Source organism: Littorina saxatilis, linkage group LG5 (assembly GCF_037325665.1).
Source record: "Littorina saxatilis isolate snail1 linkage group LG5, US_GU_Lsax_2.0, whole genome shotgun sequence".
In the NCBI taxonomy this organism is placed as follows: Eukaryota; Metazoa; Mollusca; class Gastropoda; order Littorinimorpha; family Littorinidae; genus Littorina; species Littorina saxatilis.
Genome location: NC_090249.1, coordinates 40,055,216 through 40,080,215, shown reverse-complemented (window position 1 = coordinate 40,080,215; position 25,000 = coordinate 40,055,216). Strand labels below are relative to the sequence as shown.

At 42.6% G+C, this 25,000-nt stretch overlaps 1 protein-coding gene across 1 annotated transcript in view; it reads left to right on the top strand.

Moving 5' to 3' along the window:
* LOC138967110 (uncharacterized) overlaps positions 1–25,000 on the top strand; it is a 239,891-nt gene that overhangs the window by 165,413 nt on the left and 49,478 nt on the right. Inside the window, exons 5-8 of the mRNA XM_070339590.1 lie at positions 4,889–5,062; positions 10,355–10,461; positions 18,598–18,706; positions 19,083–19,365. Coding sequence (XP_070195691.1) covers positions 4,889–5,062; positions 10,355–10,461; positions 18,598–18,706; positions 19,083–19,365 — 673 coding nt within the window. The remainder of the gene's footprint in view (positions 1–4,888; positions 5,063–10,354; positions 10,462–18,597; positions 18,707–19,082; positions 19,366–25,000) is intronic.

The window sequence follows — 25,000 nt, the reverse complement described above, 5'->3', positions numbered from 1 at the left end:
CACGATCGAAGGGCCATATCAGGGCGGTGCTGCTTTGACATAATTATAACGTGCGCCACACACAAGACGGGCGGGGATATAGCTCAGTTGGTAGCGCGCTGGATTTGTATTCAGTTGGCCGCTGTCAGCGTGAGTTCGATCCCAGGTTCGGCGGAAATTTATTTCACAGAGTCAACTTTGTGTGCAGACTCTCTTCGGTGTCCGAACCTCCCCCCGTGTACACTACATTGGGTGTGCACGTTAAAGATCCCACGATTGACAAAAGGGTCTTTCCTGGCAAAATTGCTTAGGCACAGTTAATAATTGTCTACCTATACCCGTGTGACTTGGAATAATAGGCCGTGAAAGGTAAATATGCGCCGAAATGGCTGCAATCTACTGGCCGTATAAAATTTCATCTCACACGGCATCACTGCAGAGCGCCTAGAACTGTACCCACGGAATATGCGCGATATAAGACTCATTGATTGATTGAAGACAGAAGTCGCAGCACAGGCTTCATGTCTCACCCAGTCACAGTATTCTGACACCGGATCAACCAGTCCTAGCACTAACCCCATAATGCCAGACGCCAGGCGGAGCAGCCACTAGATTGCCAATTTTAAAGTCTTAGGTATGACCCGGCTGGGGTTCGAACCCACGACCTCCCGATCACGGGGCGGACGCCTTACCACTACGCCCACCGTGCCGGTTTCAGTACAGGTGTGAACGTGGTGGTAATACATTATTAAAAGGAACCGTAATTTTCACCTGCCTCCTAATAAGTTCACGCCTAGCTATGTTTTCACCTGTTGACTTGAATAGTTATTTTAAATTAGTGTTTTGAACAGCTGTCATTGTTATTCTAACATCAGCTTGAAGGAGCGAAGGAGGTAGGAGGCGGACAAGTAAATACCAAAAGTAAAACTTCTGTCCAAAACCCTCTCCTATTCAGACTTGGACCTGGAACAGTTAATGTGTTCAACAGCTTCTTTGTCATTCATTCTACGAGTACGAAGTAAAGAAGATTGAGCACGGGCACACGCAAACTAGCCATCAGTCAAAAGCTTGCCTTCGTACTGAGCTTTCGGCTCAAACAGAGGGCCAGTCAGTCATTTCTTCTTGAGGAGAGAATATGATTGTGCATCGGAAGTGAAGAAGTCAGTACCCAAATGTCGGTCCAGGATAGCCATATATCGGTTGAAGGGACTTCAAAAATCAACAATCAGAACTCAATTGATCACTTTGTCCCATGCTCTCAGAGGCTGATTTGTCGGTCTAGGATAGCCATATATCGGTTGTATAGGGACGTTACAAATCAACAATCAGAACTCAATTGATCCCTTTGTCCCATGCTCTCAGAGGCTGATTTGTCGGTCTAGGATAGCCATATATTGGTTGTTGGGACGTTACAAATCAACAATGATCCCTTTGACCTGTGCTCTCATAGGCTGATGTTTTCCACAGTTCTATGTTTATCGCTTTATGTATACACGGAATATATTTCATGCGGAAAGGTGACAATCACTCAACATTCCAATATAAGCGTACATGGAGTCGCTACTGTCTTTGAACTCATCATTACCAGTGGTAAAACACCTGTTGAACAGCAGATCATCTCAAAACTACCGACAAGCTCGAATCACCACCAAAACAAACAGAAAAAGACATTTTTGTTATAGAAACCTTTCGTAGATGTATTATTTTATTAAACATGATACACTAAATGACAAAGACCCCCCTCCTACCACGCCCACATCCCCAAACCCACCAAAACAACCACAACAACAACAACAACAACCACAACAACAACAACAACACGTGAGTCCGGTGAAAAACTAGGTAAAAACTGTTCCTTCACATATAAACAAGAGAAGACGAGGAGATGATAAAGTGATTTGATCAAATTTCCTTTCATGACTTAAAGAAAGGCAGAGAAAGAGAAGTGCAGAGACAGCTAATCTCAGAGAAAGAGCAAAGAAAAGTACTCTTATTATTCAAAAAACTCCTTTGAACACTGATACTTTTGAAAAGTCGAAGCCATATTAATAGTTCAGCGTTTTTTTGCTGCCTGCTATAATGTTCAAAGGGATCTGGTACTTCAAAAGAGGATAAACGACCTAGAAATGTACTCTTAAAGTCACGACACGTCTAAAGATCTAGAACTGTACTCGATTCGTTTTAATTTAGCCTAAAGCTATCATTTTCAAGAAGTCTGCCATTGTTTTTGTTAGTTCTGTTGTAGTAGCTTGGGTTATGTCCAAAAGGTCGGTCATGTTTCCTCTTCTTTTTTTTTCTTTTTTTTTTAATTCTTCTTCTTTTTGTTGGGGGGGGGGGGGGGCAAGGGGGGGTGGGCAGAGAGATGAGGATTGGAGGATTGGATGGTGCCGTGGAATTGGAGTGGCGATCGGAGGGGTTTGACCAAGGTGAACCGCCACACATTTGATTCAAGTTTACCTTGGAGATTCTCTTTTTAATGTTAAGTCTTCCACTAAATAATAAATGAATAAATAAATAAGACTGTAGGAAGGGATAGGAAAAAACCCAGCACACATTAAACTCACACAAAAATCATACAAGTTCTTGAATTCAGACAGACTGTCAAAAGACTTCATCAATATAATTATAACTCAGCCAACACAACCTAAAGCCCACCTTACAAGAAATATCTTCAGCCCAGGACACAAGAAAAAGAGAAAACACAGCCCCCCTGAGCACATGCACACAAGACCTTGAATACTCCACTAGAGAAGCCTTCACGAGCCTGTGCAGTCTGACTTTTTCTCTCCCTTTCCACTTCAAACCATCTGCTGAGGTTCGGCTTTCGGCTGTTTGGTGTGAAAACAAACCGCGACGGTGGCGCGCTCCTTCCAAATAGCTTGCTGCCATGCAAGATTTCGACAGGAGTGGAATATAACAGTGGTTATCCCCCTCTCTCTCATTTTTGACTGCTCGCCGCCGTTGTGGTCTTGTTGCCGGAACTGGCTTTACGACAGCTGCCTGCTTGGTTTGACGACCGTTTAATGGCGGCGAGGATGTTCAGTCGAGCGCAACAGGCGGGGAGGCCACTCCAAAATACTCAGCGGAATGATGTCCCTTGACAACACCGCACTAGACGTCACGTTACGGTTAGGTCAGCGGCGGCCATTTTTACTCTCGAGTCTGACAGGCGCTGTGAGAGTTCTCTTCCCCTTGTTTCTCAGTGTCTAGGTGGGCTATACTGACGCTTGGGAGAAGTTGGAGTGCTTTTTTCTCGACTTCTTGGGGTGTTTCTTCCTAGGTAACTGAAGTTACAACAAGTTTTATAAATAAATGTTAAAAAAAGACCAAAGAAGACCAAAAACATAAAAAGGAACTAGCAGAGCGATCTTGAGAGCTTCAAGTCACCTTCATGACTTCAAATTGGAAAATGACATCAAAATGTGCTTGAAGAGTGATCGGACTAAAAGCCGATAGAAGAATGTGTTTCAAATGACACCCAAACCCCACCCCTACAAAAATCTTCCAAGAAGAAAATCAAACGACTTTCAACATCAACAAAAATCATCATTAACAGAACTGAATTTAGAAAGGAGATATATTTAACATTTCAACAATTCATCATGTCATGCTCTGCCATTCTCGATCGACGGTCATAAACAAACAAAAGTCGGAGATGATTTTACAGACCTTCTGAAAGGTACCTACCATACTTTACCACACTTCACTTCTTGCGCCTGTGCTTATTAGAGAGAAAGACAAACAATTCTCATCCGTAAGATCACAAGAAAAACATTCCTCTTCCTCCTCCCCCTGCGCCTTGCCATCCCACTTCCCCGACAAACTTGCGCAATCACATACAAAGTTTGACCTTGTTAACTCAAGTGTTTGCACAAATTACTCGAATTCCGGAAATTGCCGAGTAGCTCCGATCGCATGTCCCGAAGATCTTTAGATCTACCGCGCATCTTCAATGGGCTATGAAGCCTCACAAATAGGCTAAGAAGAGATACACGAGTGTAGGAAATAACAGAAGGGGGATCCTTGTTCCCTTTCGGGTGTAAATTAGATCTGCTTAAGTTGTATCAGGCGAGGATGAAGTCTCTGATTAGGCTTCTGACGAGCCAGAGTGTCTGGGGTAGGCTCACGAAGGGCTTCTGAGCCGGTCTTCGTCTGTCCCCTGCCTGTCTGTCTGGCTATGTCTCTCTGTTTGTCTGTCTGTCTTTATGTATTCTGTCTGTCTCGGTCTCTGTCTTTCTCTATCTCTGTCTGTGTCTCTCTCAGTATCTCTCAGTATCTCTCTTTCTCTCTCTCTTACACGCTCTCTCTCTCTCTCTTACACGCTCTCTCTCTCTCTCTCTCTCTCTCTCTCTTTCTCTCTCTCCATCTTTCTATGACTCTCTATCGGTCTGTCTCACTGTCTCTATCTCTGTCTGTGTCTCTCTCACTCTCTCGAGCTCCCACCACAACCCCCCCCCCTCTTTCTCTCTCTCTAGCTTAAAGTAATTGTCATTGAATTGTGTAACCATGTTAACGAGAGAACGCTTACATATATATATAACAATTAAAGCAAAGCAAATTAAGGGCGCATACACACATTATATTCACACACAATCAATTATAGTCAAAAGAAGATCCCCTCGCAGCTCAGTTTATCAGCGAAAGAAAATCCACAGATGCAGACCAAATTTTACATGGATCGATGATGACGACGATGACGACGACGACGACGACGATGACGACGACGATGCCGATGATGACGATGCCGATGATGACGATGATGATGATGAAGATGAAGATGAAGATGAAGATGATGATGATTAGGAGGAGGATCATGATTAGGAGGAGGATCATGATCATGACGTGTTATTGTTGTTATCGTTACTTTTATTACAATCATGTGTACATTATATATCTACTTTGTGTGCAGTGACAGGGCAGCCAGTGCCATGCCCATTCCAAGGTCCCTACACATTCTCCTACACGAATCACACGGTCAAAGAGTGCAGTGAGCCCCTGTCAGAGATGCACGCTTGTGCAGACAAGTCCCGCTTCATCTTCAGCTACAAGAAGTGCAAAGGGCAGCCCACGACGCAGGATGTCGGTAAGCCTACGCACATCGCTAATTGCAGTGCAATTACGTCTGTCTCCCTAATTGGCCCGCTGCTGCTGTTACGGACGTTTAAAGGGATTGTCCACGGACGACCAACAGCTCTCTGACACGATTTCATTTCGCGTTGTTACTGACACACGTGGTTGTAACGATTTACATTTGAAGGGATTCCACATCACATCTTCGGACTGGCTTTGAAAGTGGAAGCAACGATGATTCAAACTCGACGCTCGCAAAAGGCAGAGCTTTCTGGTCCCTTCCATGTGGTATACTAAGGAAAGAAAGTTGTGCAATTTAAACAAGCAGCAAATTTGTCAGTTTTCCCAACATGATATGATAGTCAGCTAACAACTTCAGCCACGATTGAGAACACTTTTTTTGGTGGACAGTTTAATTTTTCATTGAAGAATGTTTTCTTTATCCTCGCCATTTGTGTAGCTCTGTTGGTACGCTGAACGGAGACGCGCAGGTGTACGTCCATGACAGATATGTCGTAGTAAAAGTGTAATGCAAAAGGACCACAGAAGTACGAGTCCTTTGTCCTTATTTGTTCGTGCCCACTCGTCAGAGGGTGGCATCACAATCATCGAATTGTCTTTTTCACGTTGACAGTATCAAATCAAATTAATTAAAAATGTTGACAATTATTCAGTCCTAGAAATGAGAAAATCTGACCACCTAGTATATGAAAATAAAATTATATATCAGACGGATATTTGTCTGTAAAATTATACATACTGGCGAATTGTATTTCATTTTGAAAGGACGTAATTCATACAGATACTATTTTGGGTAAGAAGTATTCAGGGCATATCATTTCACTTCAAAGAATCGTGTCAAATGAAGATTAGCAGATCACCATGTATCAGAAAGAAACAGAGCCTGACAGAGACACACATGGATAGACAGGAAGACAGACAGACAGAGACATAGGGACTAATACTGAGACAGACAGAGAAACACACAGAGACCGACAGACAAAGGAAAAGAGACAAACAGACAGAGACAGACAGACAGACAGACAGACATGTGCCATCCAGCCATGTGCCATCCAGCCAGTCAAAAGAACACAATAAATCAGACACAGAAAGAACGCAACCACCACCACATGTGTAAGACTTGCTCTATGCAGCTGCACGTTGTCGAGTATCAGGTATTGGGATAGGGGGTGATAGAGTGGATAAACCACGGGGCCCAAAATGTCACGGGGTGCAGGGTTCAAATCCACAAAGCTAGCGGAATTCTCAGAATAATCGACGGAACAGCCCTCCTTCCCGATCGTCTGCTCCTCTCGTATTGCAGACCTGTCTCGGCAAGAAACCTCCTTTGATGTGTGTGTGTATGTGTGTGTGTGTGTGTGTGTGTGTGTGTGTGTGTGTGTGTGTGTGTGCGTGCGTGCGTGCGTGCGTGCGTGCGTGCGTGTGTGCATGCGCGCGCGCGCGCGTGTGTGTGTGTGTGTGTGTGTGTGTGTGTGTGTGTGTGTGTGTGTGTGTGTGTGTGTGTGTGTGTGTATTGCTTCCGCCGCGATAATTTCTGTACTGAACTCAAAAAGTAACTAACCAGATAGAGACTGAATAGTTGAAAAGTGAAATACATCACGATGAAATGTTCATCCTTTCTCTTTTTCTTTATGCATTTCTTTCTTAACTACCCATCTTTTTCCCCTCTGATTTGAACACCAATTTTATGTGTTGACTCACGATTTTTTACGTTCGCTCGTTTTCCTTACACTAATATTTTTCGAGCAAACGCTTTTTTTGTGAGCTAAATCTTCAGCTGACTCGTAGTGTTCATGTTTGTCCAAAACCTGTTTCTGTTTTTCCTCGACACACAGAGGCAGCAGAAAAAGACAGCAAAAAGTGTCGGAAATAGTTGTGCAAAGGTTACGCAACGAAGCTAATATTGTCAAAAATAAACCGCCTTCTGTTGAATCAATCGCAAGCCACATTCCACATCATGTTTTTCGTGTGTATTGTGTTCTTTTTTGTTTAAGAAAAGAAAAAGACAGAGGGGGGTGGAAAACGAAGGGAGAGAGAGAGAGAGAGAGAGAGAGAGAGAGAGAGAGAGAGTTTATTGTGTGCACATGTTGGTGCGCGTTGGAGTGCGCGTATGTAGAGGGAGGGGAAGAGCAAGAGGGAGGGGGAGGAGGAGGAATCAGCGAGACACGCCCACTTTAGACACATACAGACACATCCGATATATAGACACATAACGGTAATCCCCAACGCAGTCTTCTTTTTCTTTATAACCATGGCAATAACAGCGAGTGACATAGAATTCTTTATCCAGCACCTCAGAAGGCAATAGTTCATTCGTGCTGTTTTATTTCATTACATTTTTTTCCCTACAAGATCAATGGCTGAGACTGTATACCTACGGCAGTGAGAGAGAGGGTTGAGGATGAGAGAGGGAGAGAGAGATAGAGGGAGGGGGGGAGAGAGAGAGACAGATAGATAAGTAGAGAGACAGAGCGAGAGAGAAAAAGAGAGAGAGAGAACAAGAACAAGAACAAGAACAAGAACAATTCTTTATTTAACGAGGGTAATAGAGTAAGCAGTGATCTGCTTTTTTACATCTGGCCCTCGCCCTAAAGAGGGACTAGTCTAAAATTGCTAAAGAATAAGCAAGTAAAGAAAACTACTGCTACATGATTATAATAAAATGAAAGTAAGAACATATCATCAATTTACATACAATATATTGCTTAAATGAAAGATGTAAGTTCATTTGACATGAGTTAAGAATTATGAATGCCATGCCCATTGACATACACTGCATTCGAAAAAATCAGTGTATACATATATAAAAAATAATAATACATTGTTAAAAAGCACCGGTTGTTGGTTTTAACAACCATTCTAGCGACAACAGATGTTTATTTAGACTTCATGAGATAAGACGTATATCTGGTCTTAAAAACGTTTGTGCTACTAGTTTGCCGTAGGATTGTCGGAAGAGTGTTCCAGAGACTGCTACCTGAATAGACTAAACTAGATTTGAATAGGTCAATCCTAGGCAGAGGCATGTTCAGTCTCATCAATTGGCGTGAAGTTTTTAACGTGAATTTGGAAAATATGGTTTGAGGTACACATCCATGAATAATTTTATGCATGAGGGTACCTTTATTATAACTTAGCCTTGCCTTCAGAGGAAGAATGCTTAAGTTCATGTAGTCTAACTCAGATAGGGTTGTTTTCTTTTATAAGACTACTTTAAGCGCTCGTTTATGTAATCTAATTGGTGGTTTGAATGAATTTTCACTTGCCGAGTCCCACAAGGTAGACGCGTAGTCAATAACAGACTGAATATGAGCATTAAAGAATAATTTCCTGGAGAGAGTGAGAGAGGGACAGAAAGGGAGAGGGAGAGGGGGGATGGAGAGAGAGAGAGAGAGCACGGGGAAAAAAGCGAGGGAGAGAGAAAGAAAGACGAACAGAAAGAGAGTGGAAAGTGTCAGAGAAAGAGAGAGAAACAAGTCGCGTAAGGCGAAATTACTACATTTAGTCAAGCTGTGGAACTCACAGAATGAAACTGAACGCACTGCATTTTTTCACAATGACCGTAGTCCGCCGCTTGTGCAAAACGGAGTGAAACTGACGAGCCTGTTCAGCGCGGTAGTGGTTTCGCTGTGCTGCATAGCATGCTTTTCTGTACGTCTCTTCGTTTTAACTTTCTGAGCGTGTTTTTAATCCAAACATATCATATCTATATGTTTTTGTAATCAGGAACCGACAAGGAATAAGATGAAATTGTTTTTAAATCGATTTCGGAAATTTTATTTTAATCATAATTTTTATATTTTTAATTTTCAGACGGCTTGTTTTTAATCCGATTATAACATATTTATATGTTTTTGGAATCAGGAAATGATGTAGAATAAGGTGAACGTAAATTTGGATCGTTTTATAAAAAAATAATTTTAATTACAATTTTCGGATTTTTAATGACCAAAGTCATTAATTAATTTTTAAGCCTCCAAGCTGAAATCCAATACCAAAGTTCTGCCTTCGTCGAAGATTACTTGGCCAAAATTTCAATCAATTTTATTGAAAAATGAGGGTGTGACAGTGCCGCCTCAACTTTTACAAAAAGCCGGATATGACGTCATCAAAGGTATCTATCGACAAAATGAAAAACAATGTCCGGGGATATCATTGCCAGAAACTCTCTTGTCAAATTTCATAAAGATCGGTCCAGTAGTTTGGTCTGAATCGCTCTACACACACACACGCACAGACAGACAGACAGACACACACATACACCACGACCCTCGTCTCGATTCCCCCTCTATGTTAAAACATTTAGTCATAACTTGACTAAATGTAAACTTGACTAAATGTAAAAAGGAGAAAGAGGAAGGAACAGAGAGATGGGTGGGTGGGTGATAGGGGTATCTGAGCATAATGCAAGAGAGGAATTGGAAAGCTGTCTTGACGGTGTCAAGAATAAAGCAGAAATGATGTTGGAGACATGTGGGAAGGGTGAGAGATGTGAATGGGGGGGAGGGGGGATTTGTAGATTCCGTTTACTTTTAAAAATGAGGCAATGAACACCCAATTTAGTGTATGTGATGTGGCAGGTATAACACAGTACATCGTATTTTATACTTGTGAGGATACTGTAGTGGGAGTGGAGGCTTTATGTGTGGCAGAGAGGGGATTAGGGGGGAGGGGAGTGAGAGATGGAGAAAGGGTGGGAGACTTAGAGAAAAAGAGAGAGAGAGAGGGAGGAAAAGGTGGGAGAGAGAGGAGGAAGAGAGAGAAAACTATAAAGACAACAAACGTTAAACATGCATATAGTTACGGGTTGACTTTAAGATAGACACGCAGTGTACAATTACAACATTTTCGAGGGATGCATGCATGTAAGTGAACGTAACAAAATGTATGCTTTGTCATTACAATCCGTTTTAAAACGTGTGTCTTATAAAACAAACAAACAAACAAAATACAAGGAAGCCAGTTTATGGACATTTCAACAATAGACAAAACCAAACAATCACCAGTACGTCAAACTGATGACGAAAGAATACTTTACTACTAAATTGAATGACATCAAACTGATAATGATTGAACACGGATTTTATTCACTCTCGATTTCTCGCAAAACTGCCACACAACGTTTTATTAACAGAATTCTTACTTATTCTGCTCCTTCCTGGTAACATTGTAACACCCGTTTTATTAACAGAATTTTTAATTATTCTGCTCCTTCCTGGTAACATTGTAACACCCGTTTTATTAACAGAATTTTTAATTATTCTGCTCCTTCCTTTCTTTGCAGAGTTGTCATTTCAGTGCATGGCAAGATGGAACAACGGGGATGATTTCCTTTACGGAAAGTTCAGCGTGTTTGGACGGCCAGACAAAGACCGACTATACCGCTGTTTTGTAAGTATATTCTCGCTATTTGTTTTGTCTTTTGCTCTTACTCGACACGATTGAGTTGTATTGTTCATATTACATTTCATTTTATTTCCATTTATTTTATTTCTATTTTTCTTTGAAAATGTTTCCCAGTGCGATTTCATGGCAAAATGTACTTTTCTCACGTGGAATCTCTTCTTTACCCGAAAAACGAAAGAACAGATCACAAACCTAAAAACAAGAAGACTTCCAGCTTTTCAGCACACTCGGTTTACTTTCTCTGCAATAGATTTCGAGTGTTGAAAGAATCAATTCTACAGATGCGCGTTATATTTGTAAAAAGGTACTGCTGTGTTTGTGACCTGTTAGGTGTAGTGGAGATAATAATTTTTATTCCCCCCTCTGCTTCTTTACCTCTGTAAACTTGTAGGGGTAGTTATTTTTCGATAATCACCCAGCAACCAAACAAATAACGACCCAGCAACAGCCTGAATCCTCGATAGTGCAATGGGTTGAGAGGTTGTTCTGTTTCGGTACTACTTTTTGCGACTGAAAAGTTCCGAACGCTCTAATGTACGAAGTATACATCTCTGGAGCAAACAATACAAACATACCGCATTTAAATTAACAACTACAGGCCTGAACACATGAATCTCCATATAAAATCCATGAGTTCGGTTGTTTTCTGAATCTCATCTGCCGTTCATCACAAGCAATTTCCCAAGGCAAGTAACTCATACTTTGTCTAGCGACAAGAGTAGTTCCCCTTCTTTTCACTCAGTTCCTTCGACAACAGACTGCAATCCGACGGTCAGTTTTCAACAATATTTCATTTAATAAACAGATCACACGCAACCAAATGCACACATCTCATCAATTTAAACAACATAAAGGGGTTTCATACACTATTTTCCCCAGAAAACTGAACTTCATACAGTTTTTAACGTTGGAACACGGGTGCAAAAGTTCGTCTGCTAGTCCCATTTGACGAAAAAACATTATCCTTGGCGATACCAAAACATATACAGAACACACAATATCTGCCTTTGCCGCCACAGCAGAATAACAGCATATCTATGTACTTGATTTTAGCCCAAAATAGGAAAACTGACAAGAAGTGTTAACAGAATGGAATGATTTGCACGGAACTATACAACCGCGCATTAATCGATCGCCTGCGCAGGTTGACTGGTTGAGAGAATAGGATTCGATCAAACTTTCGCAAAAAAACTCCTCTTTTCTTTAAATAACTGAAGAAAGGAGGAATAAAGAGGTTACACACCTCGTCTCAGTGATTATAAAAAATAATGGTCTCAGTTCGCGGTCATGAAAAAGCTCGCTAAAGCTCGCATTTTTCATGATCCGCTAACTTCGACCATTATTTTTAATAATCACTGAGACTCGGCGTGTAACCTCTACGTATCTGTTCTCCTTTTCCGTATCTGTGTTATTTTGCACGCTTTCACAAATCTCTCCCTCCCTCTCTTGAAAATTCACCAGGATATTTTCAACTGCCAGTGTAAATTCCTCCCAACAAGAAGAATTTTCTGTCAAATTCAGACCCTGCAATAAAGCAGCCTCTCAGACTTTCAGCGCAATCTAGCTATACAGGAAACGGAACGTGAACGAAGTAAATCTGCAGGAAGCTAGTGCGCATGTCACGGAATCTCTGTAAATCTGTAGGAAGCTAGAGCGCATGTCACTGATTGGCTTAAAACAAGACGACCGAAAAAGAGAAGTTGGACCCGAACATGGAACTGTAAAAACAGGGTCGTGTGTTATAAGAAAAACCACGAGTCTTGCTTCAACTGCTGGGAGTAACAGACAGCTGCAGGGGTGGGATCTGTCAAGAAAAAGAGGGTGAGCGTCTTAACGAAGAAAGAGGAGAAGATAGAGTGAAGAATAGAAGGTCTTATCAATGGACAGGAAGAAGCCTAGCTCCTTAGTGCTTTTGTGAACAAGAAACAATTAACAAGTGGCTCTATCCCATCTCCCCCCTTTCCCCGTCGCGATATAACCTTCGTGGTTGAAAACGACGTTAAACACCAAATAAAGAAAGAAAGCCTAGCTCCCATTAAGCCTGTCCTTAACTGGGCCAAGTCGAATACGCAAAGTATACTTCGCGAAGCTGGCCACACGAAGCTTTAGCACTACGTTTTCGGAAAAAAAGACTTCGCGAAGTCGACTTCGGGCTGAATTAAGGACCGCCTTTACCAACGCTGCTGTGTAGCCGTAACATGTGCACATTATTTGACGTCGTCATCAAGGGTAGTTTGTTTCTCTGTTGATCTTCGCGTTTGATAACAGAAACCTCCCATTACCAACGCTCTGGTGTCATTGCCGTAACATGTGCACATGTGCATCAAGGGTTTTTCTCTGTTGATCTTCGCGTTTGATAACAGAAACCTCCCATTACCAACGCTCTGCCATGCGTTGCTCAGAATCACAGTGGCCCGCTCAGAGCAAAGTCGATCTGGATTGGTCTATGCAACGGGCTCATAACGAGGAAAATTGCTTCAAGATGGCGACGAAGAAGGGACGAATGCTGCGAGATATGAAAAAAGTTGCACTTCTTAAACTAGCCGACGATTCGGTCAGTAGTTACGATGGGAAATTTAGCTGGGGTAGTCCCTGAACCTTGAAAAGCGGTGGATCCCTCGGGTCACGTCGAAAACCACGCCGAGAAGACCGCAACACGCTACACGGCATCGCAGTGTAAACACCGCCGCCATCTTGGAATACGAAGCGCGCGGTGGGCGAGCATATCCCAAAGCCGCTCGCTGAGTGCTTCGCGAGCGCTTTCCTACACTGCCCCAAGAAACGGCTTTCTGTCATGCGCACTGCGGGCGACCAGAGGCAGACCGCTCTGGGCAACTCGTCTCAGGTGTTATAGCCGTAACATGTGCACATGCTTTGACGTCGTCATCAAGGGTAGTTTTTTCTGTTGATCGTTGCGTTTGATAACGGAAACCTCCCATTACCAACGCTCCGGTGTCATAGCCGAAGCATGTGCACATGCTTTGACGTCGTATTCAAGGGTAGTGTTGTTGCTGATCTTCTCGTTTGCTTTTGATAAAAGGTGACAATAACTCCTGTGCCGCGATCAATTCTGCTAAATCTATTAAACGTTTTGCTTGATAAAGTCTCGTTTGAAATTGGTAACAGATAAAAATTCTAAGTTTGCGTAATTGGAAGCGATAAAAGCGTCTGTGTTTAACATCTATCAAACTCTTCACTTAATCTGTTCGGTCCTTCGGCAGATATTTAGGAGACTCTAACGCAATTTTTTTGCTAATTAATTACCAAATGACGCAAGATTTTTTTAATATTAATGTAAAATAACTTGACTACTGGTGTTTCTGAAAAAGCATAAAAATGCTTTTAATCCGAAAATGCAACTTTAACCTACATTTTCAAATAAGGAATAGAAATGTTATCACTTTTCAGCAGAAATGTAGCTTCAAACTCAATTTAAAGGGAGCAGATTACAAAACAAAAACAATAGAATGTGATTGTGTGTGCGTGCTGAATTTATTTAGCACATTGACATAGGTTCCATTTACAAAATCAATTCACCCACACACAAAAAATCACACACAGCACAGGAGGCAGCCAGACTGTTGATTTTTAACATCCATTTCAGATGACAGAGTATATCATTCCGTGTAAATGCATGGGCAGATCTGTACTCCTGTTCCGCGATCGTATCGTTTAAACGATAAGGACCCGATAAGGAATTAAAGCATCTTTAAAGGCACAGTAAGCCTCCCGTAAACCATCACAAATACTGTCAGGCTTTTACACACAGTACAAACACCCTTCCATTTGAACGCTCACTGAACGGGAACATCCTAGGTGCCCTACGTAAAGAGCGAGCAATTTTCAAAGAATTAATTTTGCGGATTGTCTCCTTTGTTTGTTTGTTTGTTTAACGCCCAGCCGACCACGAAGGGCCATATCAGGGCGGTGCTGCTTTGACATATAACGTGCGCCACACACAAGACAGAAGTCGCAGCACAGGCTTCATGTCTCACCCAGTCACATTATTCTGACACCGGACCAACCAGTCACCTAGCACTAACCCCATAATGCCAGACGCCAGGCGGAGCAGCCACTAGATTGCCAATTTTAAAGTCTTAGGTATGACCCGGCCGGGGTTCGAACCCACGACCTCCCGATCACGGGGCGGACGCCTTACCACTAGGCCAACCGTGCCGGTGATTGTCTCCTCACACAATCGGACCGTGGTGCGTTTTGGCGCTAGACCTAACTTTTAGAATCTAAATGAAAGTTAGAAAAAAAGAAAAGCCCGGAAGCAGGGTCACGGAAGGTCGTGGTTCTCGTAGCAGACGACGGTTTATTCCTATCGCCAGTTCCTCTGAACAGTCAAAAGCCATCGCTAGAGTTATTGTGAACCACAGCCGTTTGTTTCGTGCATAGTCAGAGGTACATAATAACGTGCTATTGCAGATAAGCTCACAGCGAATTACAAACTGACGACAACATTGTGAAAAAGGGAAACTGGATCACACGGGTTCACGATGGCTCAGGGGTAAGATAAACCACGCAAAAATAAATTCTTTGAAAATTGCTCGCTCTTTACAGAGGGAACCTAGGATGTTCTAAAGCAGTGAGTGTTTAAATGAAAGGGTGTTTGTACTGTGTGTAAAAGCCTAAACAGTGTCTGTGATGGTTTACGGGAGGCTTACTGTGCCTTTAAGCTACTTTTCACATATTGAATCTGCTGTGCGTGGGAACACTTCTTTAACAAATAATTATTATTAACCTCGTCTGTCTCCGCCATATATTTGAAGAAGGGCAGACGAGAGATATTTCTGTGACCATTTCGAGAGAGATAATTCTCCCGCCTCTCGGTTTTTCAAAAAAGAACAAACAGTCTGCACCGTTTGAGTAGTTTGAATCTGTCTGAGTACCCAGAAGCTAGTCTGAAGAAGCGTAAGAGAAGATTTAAGGACAAAAGGGGGTGGAGGTGGATAGTGGGAGATCGATTTGTTGGCAGATTTTAGTCATCGATTTTGGGATGTATGTTTCACTTTTTTGTCGGTCCTACAAGGCAGACACATTGTTGGTAATTCCTACATAATTGGTCTTTTTCGCGCCCCTCTTTATGGATCTTTCGGCTACAGAGAAAATGGTGGGTAAAATTACTGTAATTTTTTTTCTTTTCTTTTTTCCCCCTGAATGTTGAGGTTTAGGGAGAGGATATGTATTGGTGTTTTTGGTTTGTTTGTTTGCTTAACGCCCAGCCGACCACGAAGGGCCATAATTATCAGGACGGTGCTGCTTTGACATATAACGTGCGCCACACACAAGACAGAAGTCGCAGCACATGCTTCATGTCTCACCCAGTCACATTATTCTGATACCGGACCAACCAGTCCTAGCACTAACTTACCCCATAATGCCAGACGCCAGGCGGAGCAGCCACTAGATTGCCAATTTTAAAGTCTTAGGTATGACCCGGCCGGGGTTCGAACCCACGACCTCCCGATCACGGGGCGGACGCTTTACCACTAGGCCAACCGTGCCGGTGTAACACGAAATTTTTACTCCACGAAAAATTTACTCCGGAGTAAATATTTCGTACGAAATTCTTACTCCGAGTACACTTTTCGTACGAGAAAAGAACTCCCCAAGGCACGAAAAAAGTACTCCCTCCACAAAATTTTTACTCCCCATTTTTTTTACTTCCAGTAAAAATCTCGTACGCAAAAATGGGATGCGGGCGAAGGGATAATGCCAATAAGTGATCTCGCGCACACGAATGTCGCGCTACCCTCCTTCCACGCCTTCCACCACCAAGACTAACAGGGGACAAGGGAGTAAAAATTTCGTACACCTGGCATGGGAAGTTAAATTGCTCGTGTTGGGGTGAAGTAATTTATTCGTTATTTATTCGTCAGGGGAGTAACATTTTTGTACGAAATGTTTACTCGGAACTCACCTGTCTTGGGGAGTAATTTTCTCGTGCAATGGGGGAGTGCTTTTTTCGTAAAGGGAGTAACTTTTTCGTACGAAATGTTTACTCCGGAGTAAAAATCTCGTGGGAGTAATTTTCTCGTGTTACACCGGTTGTTAAAGGGTGAGGATGGGGTGAGAAGGGGTGTTGGGGAGGGGATTGTATTCTTGCCTAAGAGCCTGTCGAATACATCTTTTGTCAAAAAAGACACATAAATCACTGCTTCATTATTCATTGAATCCATCGATCAGTTTAGTGGTCTGAAGTTCCCCCCCCCCCCCCCCCCACAAAAAAAACAAAAAACAAAAAAACACCACTTACACACAAAAACAACGCAAACAAAAAATCTTCTTTGGAACAATGTGGTGCAGAGTGGAAATAAGATCGCAAGATTGAAAGCAATAAGCAACAACAAAAAAGAAGAAGAAAAGAGTCAGACAGAGCAGGAAAGAATGAAGAAGGAGGGGAAAATGTCAGTACACCATCTGCTTCGAAGTAAAACCAAGATAGACAATAACACTTAAAGTATTTGTTTTTAAAAACCATTTACTGCCTATTTGATTCTGTTCGTCACGCGTTCTAGTTTCCGTTCGTGCATATATTTGCTTTTCGCGTTTGTTTGGGAAAAGTTACGGGTCTAATCAATCTTGTAGATGTGAAAATCTGGGTTCTTCCTGATATAGGATTTGATGTATGCATAGCTAACTCGTTAATTTTATCTGTGTGATGATTCATGAAACGAGCTTTCGCTTGGAGTGTCTTTCTGTGAGTGAGAGTGGTTGTAAAATAGGGTTTTGATTCCAGGAAGACCATCACTCATTATTTTGCTAAGCTTGCAGTTGTCGAATGTTTCGTGTTGTTACGAATGTAAGCGAATTAAGTCTCCAATCTTTGTTTTTAATACGGCGTGGCGAAAAAGCTGCATGCCCCGCGATATAATTAGTTGCTCCTCAATTACGCTGATAAGAACAGCTGCACAACGAAAGCAGACAGAAGAAACCCGATTGTTCCGTCTCTTCATTGTCTCCTTGAAAAATACATTTGTCTCTGTGTCAAGAGTTTTATTTGGTTTGTTTTTATACCCTTTTTTAATTTTTCGCGGTTTTTTTTTAAATTTTTTTTACCGGAAAATGGCAAGTTTTCGAAATCAAGTAACGTGTACCCATTTCCTGCACTCCCTCGTCCTCCCCCTTTTTTTATTATTAAAAAAATAGATTTGAAGTAGTTTGTGATTCGTCCTTGATGATGGAGAAAATTAGCTGTCAGATGTTACGCGTCAGCGACGAAACTCTGCAGCTGTTGTTGTAAATCAGAATGTCTGTGAACCATGTACGTTGCACGGGAGTGTAAGGATGTTTTTCCCCCTCCACAATGTCAGTTGCATTTAGAAAGGGATGGTTTTTTTCCCGATGGCAAAAGTCACCTGAATTGAAGAGGAACATGTTTCAGAACCCCAAACGAGATATGTTGTTAATCTGCAGTGCCTTTTGAGTGGTTGGTGCTAATTGAGCTGCCATTTGCACGCCATGACCAGCCCGTCTGTTCTCAACATGTTTTGCAACTTTTAGTGAGATTTAGATCATGGAATTGAAAGTGATGATTCACAACGATCACTGTTGTCTTTGTTTTTTTAATGAGCATGATTTCTTCTCCGGGCTTTACATGATGTAAAAGCATTTTTTTGGCCTTCGACACATGCCAAAAATCAACAGCCCCACTGCTTTTTGTGCAGAGTTGGATGATTTTTGTGCTGAATAAATTGAGTAACTGAACCAGCCACACACACACACACTAATGTATTTTTCTATCTTAATCTGCAGAGGCTGAAGATTGTTAAATTGTTCTTAATGAAGGATACTGTCATATCACGTAAAAACCTGAACGGATTGGTCATGATTTTACACGATTGTTTACATAGAAATGAAGGTACAGTCGAACCCTCCCTTGCGACCCCCTTTCGAAACTAAGCGATCACCTGCCCACACGACCATTCCCCCTAAATCCAAGACGAGTTTTTTTCTCTCTGTATAATTCCCCTTAAATAGTGACCACCTGTCTCTAACAACCGATTTTGCTTGCTACCTCGGGTAGTTGTTATTGCCAGGTTTGAATGTACCTTTAAGATGAATTTTTGAAAAGCCTTGAACTGATAGGTTCCTATTGTGTTGTCCGTTTGACAGATGTATTCGCTGTACGGGACGCGCGGCGAGATGTCCATGTCTCAGGATGCAACGTGTCAAGGTCTCAACAGTCCGAGCTTTGGGATAAGCACCTTTGACCTCAGTCATCGTAAGTACACACTTTACATTCTCCTTACACAAGTGTTTCAACTATCTTTTCAATCTTGTCCTTTCTTTTTGAGTTTCTATTGTTATTAACATGTTCTATGAGAGAGAGAGAGAGAGAGAGAGAGAGAGAGAGAGAGAGACAGACAGACAGACAGACAGACAGACAGACAGACAGACAGACAGACAGACACACACACACACACACACACACACACACCAACACACTGTCTATCTATATGTCTGTCTGCCTGTCTGTATGTCTGTCTGTCTGTGTTTGTTTCTATGTCAATGCGCTTTTGAATCCTTTAAAATGTAAGTAAAGAAGTCAGCAATTTCGCCTGTACGCCTCACCTTTTCTTTGACAACATGTCTTCCAGCAGTGGACGATTGGCCTCGCCCCACCTGTACCTTCCCCGAGTGGCTTGCCCGAAGCGGGTCCTGGCGAGACGCTGCGGGCAAGTGGCGCCTGGACATCGAGTCGGGCAAGGAGGAGCTTGCCCTGCACGACCTGCTGCACCCGGATTTCCTGGTGCCCGGGGAGCAGGCCAGTGAGACGAGGTTGCGGGCAATCTGCATTGACGTCCGGATGGACAAGCCCAGAACCCTGTCTGTGTCGCTCCGCGAGGCGCACGTGTTGACTTACGCTACGAATGACTCGTGGTGAGTTGTGTGTGTGTTTGTTTGTGCTGCGTGTGCTTGGGGATGGTTGGGTTCGTTGGTGTTTTTATTTGTTGTGGATATACAGACATGTGGATTGGTTAGCTGGGTTGGTCGGTTGGTTGCAAACATAATTTCATCTTATTCTTCATCATCTCCTGCTAAATCCCAAAAATATAAATATGCCATGTTTATTCTGAAAACGAACTCACAATTAAAGAACATAGGTTAATTGGGCACTACGTGTGCATGCTGCGAGTGCGTGGGGATGGTTGGGTTCGTTGGTGTTGTGTTTGTTTGGTGGATATTCATAGACATGTGGATGGGTTAGGTGGGTTTGTTCGTTGCTTGCCCTGGTTTACGTTTAAGGTTGACAGTTTGATTTATTAATCACTTTGTTCCAAAATAAAGTTTTCGAGTTCGAGTTTTCTCTCTCTCTCTCTCTCTTTCTCTCTCTCTCTCTCTCTCTCTCTCTCTCTCTCTCTCTCTCTCTCTCTCTCTCTCTCTCTCTCTCTCTCTCTCTCTCTCATTATTCTCTCTTTGGCTCGCTCGCTCGCTCATTCACTTCCTTCGTCTATCTCTCTCCTTCACTCATTCCCCGTCTATCTATCTCGCACTTACTCATTCCCCGTCTCTCTCTCTCTCTCTCTCTCTCTCTCTCTCTCTCTCTCTCTCTCTCTCTTTCTCTCTCTCTCTCTCCCACTCTCTCTCTCTCCCCCCCCTCTCTCTCTCTCTCTCTCTCTCTCTCTCTCTCTCTCTCTCTCTCCCTCTCTCTCTCTCTCACACACTCTCTCACACTTTTTCCACACCCCACTGTCTCTCTTGCTGTTAGTGGCTTTTCGGGAGTGTGTTTGCCTGACTTCTCAGAGCGAAGCCAAGAGCCCTAGAGGGAGCTATGATTTTGCTGGCGCGCCGAGACACAAAAGTGTCCGATGGCTGTCTCGGAACACAGCTTTATGCAAAATCGATTTCCGGTAAAGGTACTTCCGTGAAAGGCCAGCTACTTTGACTGTGAACTCAGGAGACTTGTGTCAGCCATCACCGGGCGTTAGTCCATTCGTCTTCTTCAGGTTTTAGTGGCTAGCTTTTCCAAGCTACTCCTTAAAAGTGCACAGGGTACTATGTTGGGCGTATACTGAAGAAGAAATGGATGATTTTGACCACTGGGTTGTTTGACTAAAGTCTTCTTCCCCAGGAGCCCAATGCATAGCCCCTCCATACTTTTAGGATTTCATAGCGCTGTGGAGCGCATAGCTATAAAACGCACTATAGAACTCAACGGTCCGAATGCATGAGGTCAAATAGTGCCTGCAATAGCTAAGAGCGGCTCTATTTTTAACACGTAGATAGTGGAAGGGATTCCCCGTCATCCTGTGTCTCTGCGCATGCGTCGAGCTTTGTGATGCTTCGCGGCAGGTCAGTTTTACACCATTTGCCGCAGACAGTTTGGAAAGCCCGTCTCCTGATAAAACTTGGCTTTCGTGGTTTGGAAACTATATATATATAATCCATTCCGGTACCCTCGCCATCTATATATATATATATACGACTAGTGTCTGTCTGTCTGTCTGTCTGTCTGTCTGTCTGTTCGCGATGCACGGCCAAAGTTCTCGGTGGATCTTTTTCAAATTTGGACACCGTATTCAGCTACACCCCGGACACAACCTCATCGATGAGATATTTCAACACGTGCTCTCAGCGCGCAGCGCTGTGCGCGCTGAACCGATTTTTTGTTTTTTTTGTTTTGTTGTTGTCGGGATCCACTACCAGTAACTCTTCCTTATCTTCTCCAGTGTTTTCAGCCGCGATTATCTCCCTTCCTCCGTGTGGCGTCAATCCATATTCCCGTTACTACGTTACTATTTTTAGAAGGTCACTGCACGTTACTATTTTTAGAAGGTCTCCAGTGTTTTGTGCGTTTATCTCCTTTCCTTCGTGCGCCGGCGAAGCCGGCGTACACCCGGCAAAGCCGGGTCCCAGGCGCAGCCTGGTATTCGGCTCTACTTCTTCCCGGCGAAGCCGGTACCCGGCGAAGCGGGTAATCATCTAGTAAAGGTATAAGTCAATCTCTTACTGGTTCTGCATGCTGTGTTTGATGTTATAAATTCCCGTATCATTATTATTATTATCATCATTATTATTATGTACCGCGATCAGTTCGCCACACACATCTTGAAAAGATCCGCACGCGCAAAAACTGGCCCAAAGTCAAGATAACCCGCAGAACCGGCGGCAATGCACCCCGGCCTTTCGATTCGGCAGTTCGAGTTGCTCTTACAGTTCATCCGTGATTGCAAGAATGTCCTGCCGACGAAAGCGGAATTTTCTGTACAGTTCCACGTCGTCGTAACGATTCGGTGGATGTAGGCGGTCAAGAAAGATCCGGTTGCTTCTCAAATTTCTTCTCATCCTGAATCGGCATGAAAGCAGCCGCCATTTTAAACGCTCCAATTGCGGGTTCCATAACTCTTATTGGAAGGAGGGGCCCGCTATAACTTTATGGCCGACATATGGCTCTATGCGCGGTCTATGCATTAGAAATAGGAGACTTTATGGAGTCCACCGACTTTATTGCTGTGACGTCATCAAATTAGGCTCCTATGAGGGGGCCATGCATTGGGCTCCAAAGGTTTTGTCGATGGCTCTTCCCAGATACTGCTTGCATTCTTGCAAGTGCCGGCATTTACCAGTTAGGGTTCGGGTTTCAGAAGGAGAAATAGACGCTCTTGACCACAAGGTTGCTCGGCTTCGGTCCATTCGTTTTCTTAAGGTCATAGTGACTAGCTTTTCGAAGCTATTTCGTATTAAAGCACATGCCTACGAGCTAGAGTCATGTCGTGAAGAGGAAATGGATGCTTTTGACTGTTGGGTTTTTGACGGAATCTCACTGACGATTTTGTACTTTCTTTGAAATGGCTTGGAAGACCTCTTTGTAGAAAAAAGATAGCTCGTAAATAAAATAGTAAATAAAAAGAGAAGATTACACTATTAGTTTACTCATTTATCGACCAGTACTTCATCTTTATTTGTAAGCTTTGTGGACAGAGAACGAGATGTTGAACTGTACCTTTAGACATACCATTATTCTTATTCGGGAAGTGGTATGGTTGTAAACGTGTAACTGTTATTTTTGCTGAACTCTTGCAAAGCGAAACATTCCAAATAGCTCTCTCTCTCTCTCTCTCTCTCTCTCTCTCTCTCTCTCTCTCTCTCTCTCTCTCTCTCTCTCTCTCTCTCTCTCTCTCTCTCTCTCTCTCTCTCTCTCTCTCTCTTTCCAAGATATACAAAACAATGTCAGGAATCAGATTTAAGCACCCCCGCCCCCCTCCCTAAACTTGTGCATTACACCCGCACAATAAAATGCATTTTTGATAAGCAAGCAATTGTAATGAGAAACCGACAGGAACGTTTTCCACGAATCGTTTCTTTTTCTCTTTTTTTAATTTTTATAACGTGTCACATTTCACATAAACTTTAAAGATGTACAAGAAATCTGCAACCTGAAGCAAACAAAATGTCAGTATATGATATGTATCCCGGGCACTCTTATCGATATGCACGCGGTATACAGGCTGCTTATTCCATTACGGTGTTTTCCTTTCAAAAGATCCCAATTCAGTCTCGGTTTGCAAGCGATTGACAGCAGTCCTGGCCTTCCCTAACCCTATTACGGCTACAATATCGATGTAATCGATTACCGCCCTTCTATCAAAGAGAGAGAGAGAGAGAGAGAGAGAGAGAGAGAGAGAGAGAGAGAGAGAGAGAGAGAGAGAGAGAGAGAGAGGGGGGGGTATACAGTGCTAAACTCTGATAGACAATGAGAAAGAAAAATAGGAAAAGAAAAAAGCCTCATCCTTTTTCCTGGCGGATTGACAGTGAGTGTGACTTTCCGTGACCTTATCATAACACATATTGATGTGAACACACTGGGGTTCGTTTTGGCTGGAAGCTTCGGCAAAGTCGCCCGGATGCATAGGGATGGGAGGTAAGGGAATAAATCAGTTATGTGTCTTGGCACCTAGTTCTCTTTCGAGAATGTCACTGCAAACTTGTATGGAGCAAATGAATGAATAAATCGATGGACAAAATAAATGAATGCTAAAGCATATATTAACTGCTAATAACTATGTCGTAACTTGATGAATAAAAAGAAAGACAAATACATGTATCCATTAGCCAATAGAAAAATCCCGGAAAATAACTATGTTGTCCGCTGAACAGTACGCTCTTTCCGTTCAAAAGTATATACGTATCGGAGCTGACTATTCAAGGCTGACATTGAGTAATGCTTGCATGCACAGATCGCCGACCACGTGTACGTACGTTTGTATGCGATCGCCAATCTGTGCAGGATCGCGATAATATCGCCAAGGAATAGCCAGTTGCGTTGTGCATACTTTCGAACTAAAAGTGCATAATAATGAGCGGACATTGCATAAAACACAGAACACAGCTAATTTTCACTAGGATGTGAGGCTATCGCTTGACTTCACTGTTGCGTGGGTTTGTTTCCCAAGTATTTCAAGTGTTAAGCAACTCTTCTACAAGCAGTAATATCTCAGATAGAGTTATTCAGATAATTGTTCATTCTAAAGTCATATTTTCGGATCTCTTTTTGCAAACTGCATAAATGTATACATTGATGAAACAATTATGCCAGTATATACTAGGCTGAGCTGGTACTGAGTACACAAACCTTGTAAAGAAATAAAGAAGCAGCAAGACGACAAAACAATAAAATGAAAGTAAAAATACAAACAATGAAAACGGCGTTGCAAAGTAACAAACTTTATGCATGCACTAAAAATAACATAACATAGCAAAACAAACTCTCACATACACATACACACACATGCACGCTTTGATTCCAAAAACGTGACCCGCCTTTCCGTACACCCTATTACATACATAACGACACTCCAGCTTTTCCCTGTCACACAAACACGCCGCTACGCTAACCAGGAGAAGCCGCTAGCTTCTGGGAGAGATTCTTTTTCAAGAGGCCAATCCTGAGCGGAAAGTAGCTGCTGAAATGATATTTAGGACGATTCCGGCAACACTTGGAACCGTGTTTGCATACAAATCGATGCCAGAAGGAAGCCTTTAGACCCCATTGCGAATGGAAGGGCAGAAGCAGAAGCTAGACGACGGGCTCTCTTCTTGCACATCCGAGTTGCAGATACTGGGATTCCGGTTGGCGTCAGAAATGGGATGTTTGGACTCAACAGAATTATATGTATAAGAAATAAGATGTTTGCATTTAGCTTAACATACAAAAAATAAACAAGCTTAGCAAGGAGATCTGTTGACTAAGCAACGTTAACAATACGAAAGTTGGATTGAGCAATGTTTAAAAATGAGATATTTTAACTGATCTCCATCAGAAACACCGAATTGGAGCCGTTTGCATGGTTCAAAATGAGATTGTTGGACTTTGAAACACAGCAGGAATAGAACGTCTGTTACGCGTGATTGTTCTGAAAAATGACTATTACATGATTGTTCTGAAAGTCTACTATTTATTTCATCGTAATCATGTAAGCCCTCATACGTGATTGTTCTGAAAGCTTACTAATTTACATGATTGTTCTGAAACCGTCTACTAAAGGTAAACTTGCTTCACCCGTGAAATGTAGTC